The 15,828-nt window shown below is 44.9% G+C and overlaps 1 protein-coding gene across 4 annotated transcripts; it reads right to left on the reverse strand.

The window, feature by feature from the left end:
• Positions 1–1,103: 1,103 nt before the first annotated feature.
• Positions 1,104–5,497, reverse strand: LOC124465511. 4 transcript variants are annotated; one of them, XM_047017338.1, is made up of 12 exons: positions 3,735–5,497; positions 3,182–3,520; positions 3,008–3,058; positions 2,861–2,917; positions 2,633–2,708; positions 2,464–2,514; positions 2,331–2,384; positions 2,185–2,235; positions 1,869–2,059; positions 1,555–1,695; positions 1,329–1,425; positions 1,104–1,203 (listed from the first exon to the last, which is right to left on the reverse strand). In XM_047017338.1, the coding sequence occupies exon 1, from the start codon at positions 5,495–5,497 to the stop codon at positions 4,265–4,267; it is 1,233 nt and encodes a 410-aa protein (XP_046873294.1). In that variant the 3' UTR covers positions 1,104–1,203; positions 1,329–1,425; positions 1,555–1,695; positions 1,869–2,059; positions 2,185–2,235; positions 2,331–2,384; positions 2,464–2,514; positions 2,633–2,708; positions 2,861–2,917; positions 3,008–3,058; positions 3,182–3,520; positions 3,735–4,264. The 4 variants fall into 4 exon arrangements, with proteins under 4 accessions (XP_046873294.1, XP_046873296.1, XP_046873295.1 ...); XM_047017340.1 differs by lacking the exons at positions 1,104–1,203; positions 1,329–1,425 and having other exon boundaries at positions 1,536–1,695; positions 3,182–3,279; positions 3,409–3,520; XM_047017339.1 differs by lacking the exons at positions 1,104–1,203; positions 1,329–1,425 and having other exon boundaries at positions 1,536–1,695; positions 3,182–3,290; positions 3,409–3,520.
• Positions 5,498–15,828: the final 10,331 nt, after the last annotated feature.

A 15,828-nucleotide genomic window follows, 5' to 3' on the forward strand; every position in this document is an offset into this window, starting at 1 on the left:
TTCTAGTTGTGAGAATGCTGTTCAGCTTTCTCACTATTGCTTTTCAACTTCTCAGTTCTTCCACCGTTTTTTGGCCTTTAACTAGTCCTGCATACTTTCACAGATTCCTACAATTTTTGTATCAAAACGTTCAGCTCCTTCAGGAGATGATGGCTATGACTTCTGGTATTTCTCACTTTTATACTTTTTAAAGAATTAAGATTTTTGTGCAAATTATTCTCCCATTAAAAGTAATGGTAAATCCTTTCAAATCATTAAAAAGCTTCCTCCTCTTTCAAACTTAACTACTTCAGCATACTTTCAACTAGAGACACCATTCAACCTTTAAAATGTTCACAAGACATTCAGCTATTCCCAAATGATTCAGCTTTTTCAAATATATTCAGCGAATTTTGAATTGTGACAGTTTTAAATACATGAAAAACTTTGCTCCTTTATTTTGATGATTGAGCAGCCAGCAGAGTGGCACACTGCTGGCTGCTCTTTTTCTGATATTCAACTAAATTGTCAAACAAATTCCTCTGATGTTCATATAGTTTAACTTACAGAAACAAGTTATACCTTAAAATGTAGGAAAACTTGTCCTCTTTCAGCGTACCCAGCGAACACAGTTACGTCGCCCTTACGTAACTAGGACGTAATTTGATGACTAAACTTTCGTCGCCACAACGTAATTATATTACGTCGTGGCAACCAGAAAAGTGAAAGTCGTGGATTCGTAACGACAACGTAATTTGGTTACATTGTCAGATGGTCGTTGCAACGTCGTGACAACGTAATGTCTTCATAGTTGTCAGTTGGTCATCAACAGGTAATTGAAAACTGCAGCCTATAGGGCGGACTTGCATTAGCTGCTAGCAGTCCTCATTTGCCCAAAACTATTCCGGCAGATAGCCCCTAGTTGTTTTTAAGCAAAGCCGATATTTTGCATGGCAGATAGGCATAAATTATGAATGTAGTGTTGCTGTAGCAGTCGGCCTAGAAGTTAGTTGGAATTATAACTGTGTTACAGAGAGTCATTAATTATTTCGAGCTCCCTTAGCCATACCAATACACAACATTATCCTATGTTGTAATTGTAAATGAGACAGGGACTTACTGGACCAAGTTATATGCATGAACTTTATTTAAAAAGAAAACATGTCTAAAAGAAGGCCGTGGTTCCAGCAGCTATCCTCCTCCAACTAAAGAGACCAGTTGCGCCTATCAACGAAACAATACACAAACAAAAAAGGTGAGTGTCAAGTCCACCCTATTTTACCTGTCTAGCTTTGAATCTGTCATTTTAAACATATGATACAATATAACTGCCCATTGCTATTTGTTACCTTAATGGTCTGTGCTGGAGCATGTTTCAAAGTCTCTCATATCAGGATCTCAACCTCCTTCTCTCCCAGCCCTGCCTTCCATTTCATAACTGTTTTTCTGCAATTGGACAGACAACACAAACATATACATTCAGTGTTAAGTGAGATCATCAACATTTTAAGACATTTTATGTGATTCTTTCACAGAAAGAAGTGCTCAGACTCAACGTTTAAATGTTGTGCATACAGTTGTGCCAATGAAAGGCAACTTCTCCCTTTTCCCCTTAAAGCTGTAGCAGCTCCAGACAGCATTTGTTGCCACGGACCGCATCACTCTCCTGACGCACTCTCCAGGTGTGGCCCCACCAGTGAGGCTGAGATGGTGAATCTGTTGCAAATAACCAGGCCTTGAAGGTAACCACATTCAACTGGCAATTTCAACAGTACATAATTCTTAGTTTTAAACTGTTTAATTTATGTTGGCAGTTAATATACCAAATTAGGTAGGTTATAAATTACAGGACAGTTCAACTTGAATTAAGCATTATACTAGCGACCTACCACTCTCTTCCTGAACTCGGTCATCTTGAGGCGCTCCTCAAGATCCTGAAGTTCTTTTAGGCATTGTGCCGCAACAAAGTTGAGTGCAGGCTCCTCATTTTGTCTTCCCTGGCTTCTGCACAACAGAAGAAGTATCTCCCTCTGGCTTGCTTCAATTGTCTCCACCTTTTGAAGGAGAACTTGTAGTGTATCTGTAATTAAGAATCACCTTCCATTACCACCGCGGTCACAGTGTCTGCAAACATGCTAGCGATTATTAGGCTACTTTAGGCTATATGGTAGATTAAGTTTAAATATGATGTATAAAAAGGCATACCTTGCAGTTTTCTTGGCTCCCAAGCTGTCGCTGGCCAAGAGGGTCTCTTGTCTAATTTGGCAACATAGCAATATCGTGATTATATGAAAGTCTGTGTTTTCTTAGGAAATGTTCAAAAATCAATTAATGTAAAATGGTCAGTTTACCTTCGACAAAATGCTGGGTCAGTGTCATGGAGTGCTGGGATTCTGGTAGTTCATCTGCAAGCAAAATACATATACAAAATACATGAAAAACGATTTTGCAATGGTAGTTACATTATTAATTTAGATTATTTACCATCAGTTCCATCTGTTGCCAGGGTCGGAGGTGGAGGGTTTGGGAATGGATCTGAGACCGTGGACATAGATGGGAAATACATTTGAGAATGTGTAGAATTATCCAATCAACAGTATTTTCTATGTTGTAGATTTGTAATTGATTACTGTGAAATATTTCTGTCAAATACCGTGTATCTTGAGTGACTTGGTTGTTTTTTGCCGTACTTTTTGCTTTCTTTGGCCGGGGAGGGGTTGGAAGTTTAGCTGGAATCAGATTTGAAAGTTTGTCACAATGTAAAGTTTAAAGATATGCAGTTTTCTATTAAACTGATGGAGTATCATAATGGCTAGTAAATAATAACTTTTTGATAGACGACAAATAATAAACAAAGACAATGAAAAAGTGAGGACTTTACCTATATCTATATTCTTTTTTAAGTCCGTAGTTGCTTTGGCTCGTGGAAATGGTCCATCTCAAGAGCATGCACATTATTAAGTTATTGCATTTAGCCATATTTCAATGGTCTATTACTCTATTGAATGAGTATACATTGTATACCTACCTCGACGTTTTGTCTTTTTCATCGGCTCAACTTCCCATGATGAACCCTCATCTAAATAGGTCACATAACACACAGTCTTTGTTTTCCATGATCTCACTCTAAATCCTTTTTTCTGTTTCGTTTCAGCAGCAGAAAATGAGTACCACACCAAATATGTTTTTGGTAAGTTCTTACCTTCACTGCTGTCTCCAAATTTGTTAGGTCTTTTCTTTTTTCTAGGTTGGACCTCCTCCGTTTCGACGGCAGACTTGTCCTCAGCTGTCTTGCTCCATCTGAGTGCTCTCTCAAAATCAGTAACAAAAAAGTATCAAATAGTAACAGTTAAGTAAAATCAAATAGCTACAGTTAGAGTTAAACAATGAATACATTTTTGTACAAAGCTAATATCAATTTCAACTGACCAGTTGCTGCAAAGATCCGGACTCTTCTGCTGATCCACAGCTCCTCATCCGGGATCTCCTGTTGTTTTGCCCTTTTGGTCTAGTTGGATGGTGGTCAGTAGCTGTATTGTTGCTGAAATGCATAAAACACCATTGTAATTACTGTGTAATATGAATATAAAATGTTACGTGCATACATTTTACAATTAATTATCCAAGATCCCCTTGTCAACAATTATCAAGAGGTAATGTATGCCCTTGAAAAGTTTAGCAACCAATCAGAATTGAGTATTCAACAACGCCACGGTATAAATAGTTAACAAGGGTTGTTAGAATATGACATTTACCTCATTTTCTTCATAGGTCCAACACTGGGCCACTATTCCCACCAGGTAAGATTTTCATGAAGATCGTTTTATCCCCCATTTGTGTCTTCATGGCGATACTCTTTATTGTTTCGCAGGGAATCCATCTCATTGTTGTGGTTGTGTTCTTGTATTGAAACACTCCAATGATGGATGAGTTACAAGGCTCCAAAAACAGTGGTTGCGGATTATTATATACACGGCACAGGTGGCACCCATTTTGTTCTGTCTCATCAATGACATCGCAGCCTTCCTCACTATCCAGCACAAACGGTCTGTCCTTTGGGCTATTTGTAATTTTCTGTTTTTGCACTTGCAGGGGTCCTTCTTTTCTCTCTTCGATCCTCTTCACCACCTGGGAAAGGGGGCATCTTCCATTCCTCACCATCCTCTTCATGGTGTGCAAGAAACTTTCAAATTTAAAGGCACTGCAGTTGTCCAACCCATCGAACAAAATGGCATCTGCAGTAATGTGGAGCATTGTGTGCGTATTGTACACAAGAAACGTCTTGTCATAAAGCTCCCGTCCTCTCACAACAAAGTACTGCAGTAGTTGTTGAGCGTATTGTGAATACTGCTTGAGAGTCGTAGAGCTCACTAAAATGCACATTGCCACACTGAAGGACAAGCACCACCTTACCGGTGTACAACATAAACTGCCGGAATTCAGTGGCTTTCCACCTTTCCAGCTCTTCAAGACCTCGTGGTTTGCGGGAGAAGATGGAGGGAATTTCAGGTTTAAGGTGAAGAAGCCTGCTGCTCACCTCCTGTATTTGTGTCACAGACATTCTACAACCTTTCTCTCCTCTGCTCCAGATGAGGAGAAGCTTTTTCCTGACACCAAAGCATGCCTGATGCATGTAGTCAATGGGGAAGGCTTTTACCATGTCGATAGGCAAGTTGAGCAGGGGAGTGTTGCCATGATGGTGCTCTTCTTGGGTTTGATGTCTGAATGCTTCGTCTGTTCGCAGGGTGAGTTCTTCTGTTTCCTGATATATAACTCTGCTAAACCACTGTCCTTTCTGAGTGCATTTATCACATCCGTAATAACCTGAGCACAGCTTTGTGTTACGGACAAAGGCTTTTGCTGGAGCATCGCACACAATGCGAAGAACATTAACTTCAAATGTTTTCTCTCTGTGTTGCAGGCCACTAGATAGTAGATCATTGAGGTCTGCCACCATGTCATCTAAAAAATGCAGGTCGGTTGGCCGCTTGTTTCCGCACGTCAGTGTGATTGGGGAAACAGTGATGGGCTTGAGGTGGACAGCACATAGGACAGGCCACATAGCTTTCCCTGAGCTCTTGAACAGAGGCAATCCATCAATGTTGAAGGACAGATTAACTGTGTCGCAGTCAGACAGCTGTTCAAATGGGTATTTCTTCAGGGTGTCTAGAAATGTATCACGCAATGGATAATTCAGATACTCCATTCCAGACTTCTGTGTTGTATTTACCTGCCGTGGTGTTTTTAGCAGGATACGAGCGGAGGATGGGAGATCCGAGTGGCCATGATTCTGAAGAATCTTCAACAACTGATCAACGGCATTGTTCTTCACCTGACAGTAAGTGGCCCAGGTTGCCAGATCTGATGCAAGTGATGTACTTTCTATGTTGTTTTCTTGGTCGGATTCCTCATCATCACTTTCCCCAAGGTCAGTGGGTACCTCCCCATCATCCTCAAATGCTACCTCCCTGTCGTCTTCATAGGCTACTGCCCTATCATCCTCCAAGGCTACCTCCATGTCATCCTGCAAGTATTCCTCCAACTCTTATGATGCTGTAATGGACTGTGGGGATGACATGTTTTCAGTGTTGTCCATGTGGTGGTCCATGTGGCTGTCATCAATCAGATGCTCTGTGTCTATCTTTTTGAGCACACGTTTAGCTGATCTCCAGGATCGGAGGTATTGCCTTGATCTTTCTTGCTTCTCATCACTCATTCTGTTGAGAAAATTCTGTTGAGACTATTTAACAACAATTGTTGTGTTTTAGATTGTATCACACTTTGGGCCGCAAAGATTAACATCTTATTTCACTGGTCGCGCAATAAATGGAAACATAAATGTACATGAAACAAAATAGCTGGCTTGCAGTGTCATGAGATCTAAAGTAGCAAGCAAGCTTGTTCAGGGAAATGTAATTGTTGCTTGGCAACAAAACAGTTGGGAAACTGTATGTGTTGGCAGAGACAAATAATTTATTAAATATGCAGTAAATTATTTACAATTATTTACGGCACTCTTTAAAGAAGTTCTGGCCACTTGGCGTAAAACCTAGGAAGTTCCGGCCACTTGGCGTCAATCCTAGGAAGTTCCGGCCACTTGGCGTCAAACCTAGTTGAAGAATGCACTTGAACGAGGGGAATCATCTACAACCAAGCCCCCACCCCTAGCCCCTCGGCTTGAAGCAACGGCCCCGGTGGATGTAGGTGGTATTGCATGTACGGTTAGGTTTCCGACTCTTCCGGTCGTTTTTATTCTATTAACTCCATTCAACATTTACAAAACTATCTCCCCCAATAATTTTTGTTTGAGTCTCGAACTTGGCTCATACTACTAGCTTTTTCATAGAATAATTTTTCCCGATTTTTGCTAAGTTTGAAACCAATCCGAAATGGGTAAACTAGCAACCCATTTATTTGCTTAGTCAATGAAAGTTGCCTGCAAATGTGCTGGCGGATACTAACAGGGCACGAGCACAAAGGTTCACATTGGCCGATAGCCGATTTACATGAGCTCTCGGAGCTAGGGAAAAAAAGAGCCACTGTTTAAAGCTAGACAGGAAGACAAGGAAGTGGAAAGATGGCTGCGTCCAGTCTCGCGCTCTCGCTTGCCTCACTGCGCCACTGAGCACTTTTCATAGAAATGAATGGGGACGCCATCTTGGAAGACAAAAGTAGCTTACTCTAGTTATATTACCTCTATGTCTACAACACTCGGGAGAGGTAAGTTGTTTCATACAAAAGGATATGCTTGGTGTTGATTAATGGTGCCATTGTCACATAAATATTCGTTTATCAGGTATCATGGTGTCGTAAGGCGTAACGTAAGGCTGATCAGTACGTTAGCTCTAACGTTGACACCCAGCTCGCTAGCTCTAGCTTGTTCATTCGCTCGCGCAATTGCGTTTAGCCGTTAGCTCCGAGGTTATAACTGTTGGTTACGCCAACAAATGGTTATAGTAAGAAAAATCTGATTAATAACTCAATTTTTCACATCCCCATCAACGCGTAAATACTTTACATTTACATGTACAACTACATACTTGTACACCAGTGTAGTCTCACCTGATTGTTGGTCTTGGTCAGCTACCGTACCGTACAAACCTAGCTCTAGCTAGCTCTATCTCTAACGCTAAAACGAATTTAACTACAATATACAGCAAAATATCTACAATAAATTACACTAAAAACACCAATCGAAAACGAAGGATTAAACTACATATAATATTAAACTATTCTTAGGCTAAAAAATACAAAAAGCTAATCTATACACTCTAACGCTAATAACAACTATCAAAAACTATTACATTTACATTACATTTACATTTATTCATTTAGCAGACGCTTTTATCCAAAGCGACTTCCAAGAGAGAGCTTCACAAAGTGCATAGGTCACTGATAATAACAACAAGATAGCCCCACAGCATTGCGGGTAGTCAAAAAACAAGAAGTACATATTGTGAACAACCAAAAAATAGTGCTAAAGGGAAGAAACCATAAGAGCATGTAGTTAAACAAGTTAAAATTACACAACATTAATCTCTAAGTGCAGGTGTACCTGTAGGAAAGCAATAAAAATAGGATTAACTAAAAAAGAAGAATACAACAGTTTAAATCAGCTACCACTACCCAACAAGAGCAACAGTCTAGGCTAGAGTCATTGTGAACCTTGAGGGAACTAGCGTTGGATTCAGCAAACCATTCCTAAGTACCATTGTACTCCCGGAACAAGTGCGTCTTGAGCCTTCTCTTGAAGGTGGAGAGACAGTCCGTGTCTCTGATGGAGGTGGGGAGTTGATTCCACCACTGGGGTGCCAGGCAGGAGAAGAGCTTGTGCTGGGACCGGGCGGTCTTGAGAGGTGGGACCACCAGGCGGCTGTCTGAAGAAGACCGTAGGTGGCGGGTGGGGGTGTAAGGCTGCAGGAGAGACTTGATGTAGTCGGGCGCAGTCCCGTTCACTGCTCGGAAGGTCAGTACCAGGGTTTTGAATCTGATGCGGGCCGTTATGGGTAGCCAGTGGAGGGAGATGAGGAGCGGGGTAACGTGGGAGCGTCTGGGTAGATTGTAGACCAGACGGGCCGCTGCATTCTGAATTCTCTGAAGAGGGCGGGTTGCGCATGATGGGAGACCGGCGAGCAGCGAGTTGCAGTAGTCCAACTTGGAGAGGACAAGTGCTTGGACAAGCAGCTGGGTGGAGTGCTCAGACAGGTATCTCCTGATCTTCCGGATGTTGTAGAGGGTGAATCTACACGACCGGGAGACCGCAGCAATGTGGGCCGTGAGGGAGAGCTTAGGCTACTCTATGTAAAAGATTAAATAACGACTGTAATAAAACTTATATAAATACTAGCTAAACTCCAACTCTTATCTCTAGGTCTATACTGTACATCTTGTTTCTCTGTAATCCACCAACAACTGCGAAGAATAACGTTAGCAGAATTTGAATGTTGTTGAACTATCCTCGAGACGTTCCGACCATAGGCAGGTGCCGACCCGCAAGCTCAGTCTCTGGCTCTATTCAGCCAGTTTGGTGTATTGCGCTTCTGTACCCAATATAAATACAGACTTTTGTCCCATACGTGTTGTATAATCCAGTACTGTGTTAGTAGTACTTGGAACATGTTACAAACTTGTACAAGTATGTTTTCCAGTCATGGACTGTTGATGCCCCTCCTTGAGTCACCACCTTACCGCGGTGGAGGGGTTTGCGTGTCCTAGTGATCCTGGAAGCTATGTTGTCGGGGGCTTCATGCCCCTGGTAGGGTCACCCAAGGCAAACAGGTTCCAGGTGAAAGACCAGACAAAGAGTGGCTCAAAAAAACCAACCATGAAGAAATACAACAATGGTTCTCAGTTGCCCCTGCCCGGAAGCGGGTCACCGGGGCCCCCCCCTGGAGCCAGGCCCGGGGGTGGGGCTCGATGGCGAGCGCCTGGTGGCCGGGCCTTTTCCCATGGGGCCCGGTCGGGCACAGCCCGAAGAGACAACGTGGGACCCTCTTCCAGTGGGCTCACCATCCGCAGGAGGGGTCATGGGGGTCGGGTGCAGTGTGAGACGGGCGGCGGCCGAAGGCGGGGGCCTTGGCGGTCCGATCCTCGGCTGCAAAAGTTAGCTTTGGGGACGTGGAACGTCACCTCGCTGGCGGGAAAGGAGCCTGAGCTGGTGCGCGAGGTAGAGAGTTTCCGGCTAGATATAGTCGGCCTCGCCTCGACGCACAGCGTGGGCTCCGGAACCAGTCTCCTTGAGAGGGGCTGGACTCTCTTCCACTCTGGAGTTGCCCTTGGTGAGAGGCGTCGAGCTGGGGTGGGAATACTGGTTTCCCCTCGGTTCGGCGCCTGTACATTGGGGTTCACCCCGGTGGACGAGAGGGTAGCCTCCCTCCGCCTTCGGGTGGGGGGACGGGTCCTCACTGTCGTTTGTGCTTATGCACCAAACGGCAGCTCAGAGTACCCACCCTTTTTGGAGTCTCTGGGGGGGGTGCTGGAAAGCGCTCCTCCTGGGGATTCCCTCGTCCTCCTGGGGGACTTCAATGCTCATGTGGGCAATGACAGTGAGACCTGGAGGGGCGTGATTGGGAGGAACGGCCCCCCCGATCTGAACCCGAGTGGTGTTTTGTTGTTGGACTTCTGTGCTAGACACGGTTTGTCCATAACGAACACCATGTTCAAGCATAAGGGTGTCCATATGTGCACCTGGCACCAGGACACCCGAGGTCTCAGTTCGATGATCGACTTTGTAGTCGTGTCATCGGACTTGGGGCCGCATGTCTTGGACACTCGGGTGAGGAGAGGGGCGGAGCTGTCAACTGATCACCACCTGGTGGTGAGTTGGCTTCGATGGTGGGGGAGGACGCCGGTCAGGCCTGGCAGGCCCAAACGTAATGTGAGGGTCTGCTGGGAACGTCTGGCGGAACCCTCTGTCAGAAGGAGCTTCAACTCCCACCTCCGGGAGAGTTTCGATCATGTCTCGGGGGGGGCCGGGGACATTGAGTCCGAATGGGCCATGTTCCGGGCCTCCATTGTTGAAGCGGCTGACCGGAGCTGCGGCCGCAGGGCGGTCGGTGCATGTCGCGGCGGTAACCCTCGGACCCGGTGGTGGACTCCGGAGGTGAGGGATGCCGTCAAGCTGAAGAAGGAGGCCTATCGGACTTTATTGGCTGGTAGGACTCCAGAGGCAGCTGATGTGTACCGGCAGGCCAAGCGGAACGCGGCTTTGGCGGTCGCGGAGGCAAAAACCCGGGCATGGGAGGAGTTCGGCGAGGCCATGGAGAATGACTTCCGAACGGCTTCAAAAAGGTTCTGGACCACCATCCGGCGGCTCAGGAGGGGGAAGCAGTGCTCTGTCAACACTGTATACGGTGGGGATGGTGCGCTGCTGACCTCGACGGGGGACGTCCTGGATCGGTGGAAGGAATACTTCGAAGACCTCCTTAATTCCACCAACACGCTTTCCGACGTGGAGGCAGAGTCTGGGGACATCGGGGGGGGCCCTTCTATCTCTGGGGCTGAGGTCGCCGAGGTGGTTGAAAAGCTCCGCGGTGGCAGGGCCCCTGGGGTGGATGAGGTCCGCCCGGAGTTCCTTAAGGCTCTGGATGTTGTAGGGCTGTCTTGGTTGACACGACTCTGCAACATCGCGTGGACATCGGGGACAGTGCCTCTGGACTGGCAGACCGGGGTGGTGGTTCCCCTCTTTAAAAAGGGGGACCGGAGGGTGTGCTCCAACTTTAGGGGGATCACACTCCTCAGCCTCCCTGGGAAAGTCTATTCAGGGGTCCTGGAGAGGAGGGTCCGTCGGATTGTCGAACCTCGGATTCAGGAGGAGCAATGTGGTTTTCGTCCTGGCCGTGGAACAGTGGACCAGCTTTATACCCTCCGCGGAGTCCTGGAGGGTACGTGGGAGTTCGCCCAACCAGTCTACACATGTTTTGTGGATTTGGAAAAGGCGTTCGACCGTGTCCCTCGGGGGCTCATGTGGGGGGTGCTCCGAGAGTACGGGGTACCGGATTTCCTGATCGGGGCTGTCCGGTCCCTGTACGACCGGTGCCAGAGTTTGGTCCGCATTGCCGGTAGTAAGTCGAACTTGTTTCCGGTGAGGGTTGGACTCCGCCAGGGCTGCCCTATGTCACCGATTCTGTTCATTACCTATATGGACAGAATTTCTAGGCGCAGCCAGGGTGTTGAGGGGGTCCGGTTTGGTGACCTCAGGATCGGGTCGCTGCTTTTTGCGGATGATGTGGTCCTGTTGGCTTCATCGGGCCGTGACCTTCAGCTCTCACTGGAGCGGTTCGCAACCGAATGTGAAGCGGCTGGGATGCGAATCAGCACCTCCAAATCTGAGGCCATGGTAATCGACCGGAAAAGGGTGGAGTGCCATCTCCGGGTCGGGGAGGAGATCCTGAACCAAGCGGAGGAGTTCAAGTATCTCGGGGTCTTGTTCACGAGTGAGGGAAGAATGGAGCGCGAGGTCGACAGGCGGATCGGTGCGGCGTCCGCAGTGATGCGGGCTCTGCATCGGTCCGTCGTGGTGAAGAAGGAGCTGAGTCGAAAGGCGAAGCTCTCTATTTACCAGTCGATCTACGTTCCTACCCTCACCTATGGTCACGAACTATGGGTAGTGACCGAAAGAACGAGATCGCGAATACAAGCGGCCGAAATGAGCTTTCTCCGTAGGGTGTCCGGGCTCTCCCTTAGAGATAGGGTGAGAAGCTCGGTCATCCGGGAGGGGCTCAGAGTAGAACCACTGCTCCTCCGCGTCGAGAGGAGCCAGCTGAGGTGGCTCGGGCATCTGATTAGGATGCCTCCTGGACGCCTCCCTGGTGAGGTGTTCCGGGCACGTCCCACTGGGAAGAGGCCCCGGGGAAGACCCAGGACACGCTGGAGGGACTATGTCTCTCAGCTGGCCTGGGAACGCCTTGGGGTCCCCCAGGAAGAGCTGGCGGAAGTGGCCGGGGGGAGGGAAGTCTGGGCCTCCCTGCTTAGGTCGCTGCCCCCGCGACCCGATCCCCGGACAAGCGGCAGATGACGACGACGACGACGACGGACTGTTGATGTAACTGACATGCATTCTGTCAAAGTAACTTTGTGACCAATCATCTTTAATATATAGATGTTGATCTACTTGATACTACTGTAACACAAATATTACCCTCATAGAACGTATCTTTGTCTCCTTTTTCAATTTCCCCGTGGTCCACATTTCTAAAGACGTCTCCTGGTCCCTTAAACCTCAGTGCAAGAAAGGTGAAACATTGGTAATGAAATGTGTTACACTTCAGTAGTTGTCTTAACTAAGACATTTATATTATAACATTACCCAAGAGATGTATATTATAACATTACTTCCCATCATATGGCAATAGGATCACTAAGGAAGAGCTGCATCTCCCGAAATGTAACTCCAAGAACACTCACCTCGTGAGGCCATTTACCACTTTCAAAAAGTATACATTTGTATCTTATTCTACATTGAAAGTTTTGGTTTGCAATACAAAATTATGTTTTCTGACTCAAACCATCTGAGCATGTGCGTGTCTGTCAATGATTAACTATGCCAGTCATTTTTCCCTCTGCCTCAGGAACGTCACAACAGACTGCCTACCGCTCCTCTGTTGTCCAACCACGCCACAGCCTCGACAGTTCCACGTCTGCCATCTTCGCCTTTCCCTCATCAGCTGTCAGCAGTGCCTCCACAACCTTTAATACATTTACTTTTGCCAGTCCACTGATTGTAGCCAGAATACTGATTGTAGCCGAACATAGTGTAGTTGGGTTTGGTATGAACAAAAATACTGCATCATTACTATAATGTTCCTCCAGATTTATTGACACACAAGGACTCAGACATATTGATAATTGAGCTTCCAGCTTGAAGTTACTGTCTGAATATAAATAGACTAATCATACTCAATAAATGTAATTCTCAGAATAATAATACCATAATGCGCCAGAGTAAAACAATGAAATTGATGACAGTTTTTTATCTGTGACTTGATAGGTAATATGGTTATGTTCTTACCCTTGATGCCACCAATGTTTTAGATGGTAGGCTATTCCAGAGTTATTTAAAGGTAATAACGCAGGCTAATATTCATTTAAGCTATAATGTGCTTGTATATAGCTAGGCCTACTTATTAAAATCATACAACTGTTTTAAACATTGATCATTTTATTAATCTTAATTCTCCATACAAAATATCTCAGAGGAATTGCAATTCTTATATGTGTGTAATGTTGGTGACAAAGGTTTGGTCATCAAATTACGTCCTAGTTACGTATGGGCAACGTAACTGTATTAGCTATAGTTGCCAGGTGGTGACTTGTGACCAACGGATAATTGGTCACAAAGTTACCATTGGGAGACGTAACCACAACGTCTCTAGCAGGTAAGTCAGAAACCGATCAAAAAGTACGAACATACAACGTTGCCGTTACGTCGTGTGTTAGCTGGGTAACTACTATAGAGCTCACATTTATAGATTTTCAGCTTTAAGCCTTGAAGCGAGAGCAGCCTTTCAAATTCTCTCACTAATTTCAATGGAGAGGTGGGTAAAATTCGTCAGAGAATTTCGAAAGTAAACGTGTTTTTAAACTGCCGGTAGAGTCGTATTTCTGACCGCACAGACATATAAAGGACATCTCTGGTTTCGGCAGAGTCTTGGGTCTCGTAAAATATCTTCATTTTTTGGATTGGAAGTATAGTTTTGCGTCTAGGTTAACTTGTTTGAGGTGTGGATTCCAGCTAAATTTGTTTTTTTTTTCTCTCTGCCCAGCTCGTTAGCGATCCCAGCTGCGCCATCACCGTGGCAACCAAACAGACACGCACCATGAAAGCAGTGACGTTTTGGAAACTGCCAAAAGAGTTGTACTTCTGACCGCACAGACACATAAAGGATATCAATGGTTTCGAGTCTTGGGTCTCGGAAAATATCCTTATTTTTTGGATTGGACGTACAGTTTTGCGTCTAGGTTAACTTGTTTGAGGTGTGGATTCTAGCTACATTTCTCATAATCGAGCTAGCGCGATGGCTCTCTATAACTAAAAACGGTTCGACTTTTTTTCCACAATCGACCAAACAAGATATGTACATTGAGCTTAAAGTGTACATAATCTAGCTAGATCGTTTTTATTTTAGCAAGTTTTACAGAAATCTGCAAAAATCGAGGCTCGACTGTCATAGCTGACCGTCACGAACAGCCAAACCAGGCTTGGGGTAAGTGTTTTCTGCAGCTGGTGTTAATCCTACAACAAACGCAAAGTAACTGGAAAACTTTTACTGTTATTTGACGATATTGAAAACATATGTAAAGTAACTTGTCTTTACTCTAAATATCTTCTCTGTTTTCAATTTGAAGTTGTACATCTAGCTTATGTAGGAAATCTTCCATTGCATCCTCTCTAGCTTCACACCTTTGGTATTATTCAAGCCTACGGTGTTAATACATACCACTTTGACACACTTGCAAGAAATGATCCGCTCCTTAGATGTAGCATGCTCTTGTTATTTAAGTATATAAAACTCACTAGGGACAACGACAACATCGGCAACCCTGCACTATGAATTATTATTTTGATGTCATCTTAAAGTGTCTGAACAGTACTGGGTATGCAGGCACGCATGATTAGTTTCTCCTCCGTTTTGAGATTCTAGGTTAGAAATGTTTCCAGTCTGTTGCCAATGACCAGCGGTTGCTACGTTTTTCCAGCAAGTTCCAGTCATTCCAGTGTTGTCCTCTTACCTTCAAATTCGTTCAACCCAGACTTCAGCAACTGGTTTTCTGCTCAATTTTCACATTATCCTGCAGCTCATCTTTCTGAAATGTCTCCTTTTTGTTAAGCATTTTTCTTCTTCTTTTCTTCTGTTTTCTGCCATCATCTTGCTCCAGGTCCTTTCAAAAATACATTTCACAGCAGTATCTTCCAACTGCCAGTACTTTAGCATTTTTTTCCCTCTTTTCTGTACTTTTCTGCCTTCATCTTGCTGCAGGTCGTTTCTTAACATACATTTCAGGCCTTTTGAAACTCCAGCAAATATTTTTCTTTGCTAAATGTTCAGATTTTTATGCTTTGTTTCTCTTCTTTCTGATTTTTTTCACTTTGTTTTGCATTTTTCTTCTCTCCTGTAGTTTTATGCCTTCGTCCAGCTCCAGCCCATATTTAAAATACCTTTCGGTCGCTTTAAAAAAAAAAAATCACAATTTTCAGCTTTTTTTGCATGGTCAGCCCCATTCAGGTTTTCAGCATTCTCACTGCTGTTTCGCAGGAACAGCCTTTTCTAGTTATTATTTCTTTTTGCCCCCCTCAAACTTTGTTAATATTTGGACTACATAGACAACCAAGGTGTCAAATGTTTCGTCTTGGTAGCCATTGAGTTGCTTGTATTGGGATTTACGTTCCGTTGCACGGTTTAAGTAGAAATTAAGTTTTTGTGGCGAAAAGTGAAGCTAACGGTGGCTAACTTGCTAGCCACAGTCAAGCTAACGGTGGCTAACTTGCTAGCCACAGTCACTGACGTCATGAAAACTTGCGTGACTATCTCTAGTAGAACATTTATTTAGCAGCTCGTTAAACTCTGGGAGATGGCTAGACTAACTGCTTTACTGCAAGGCAGCTGCAGAAACTCCACAAGCAAAGAGGCCTGGGTGATAAGTATTTGCTAATTTTACTTTGTGATATGACACACAATTGTAATGTACAATATAAGCTAATATCATTAAGGACGTACATCTACTTTCGGAAACAGTAATCTACTATTTCACTGAAGCATTAGCATCATGACATTAGCCTCTGTTGGCCTGGCAACACGTACTACAGCGGTCTATGATGCATCTGTTTTCAATCGTTAAAATAACCATTCC

The sequence above is a fragment of the Hypomesus transpacificus genome, unplaced genomic scaffold (assembly GCF_021917145.1).
Source record: "Hypomesus transpacificus isolate Combined female unplaced genomic scaffold, fHypTra1 scaffold_52, whole genome shotgun sequence".
Lineage (NCBI taxonomy): Eukaryota > Metazoa > Chordata > Actinopteri > Osmeriformes > Osmeridae > Hypomesus > Hypomesus transpacificus.

What these genes read in the sequence shown, in the direction of transcription:
- LOC124465511 (XM_047017338.1), bottom strand. Translation starts at nt 5,497, where the DNA reads ATGGAGGTAGCCTTGGAGGATGATAGGGCAGTAGCCTATGAAGACGAC.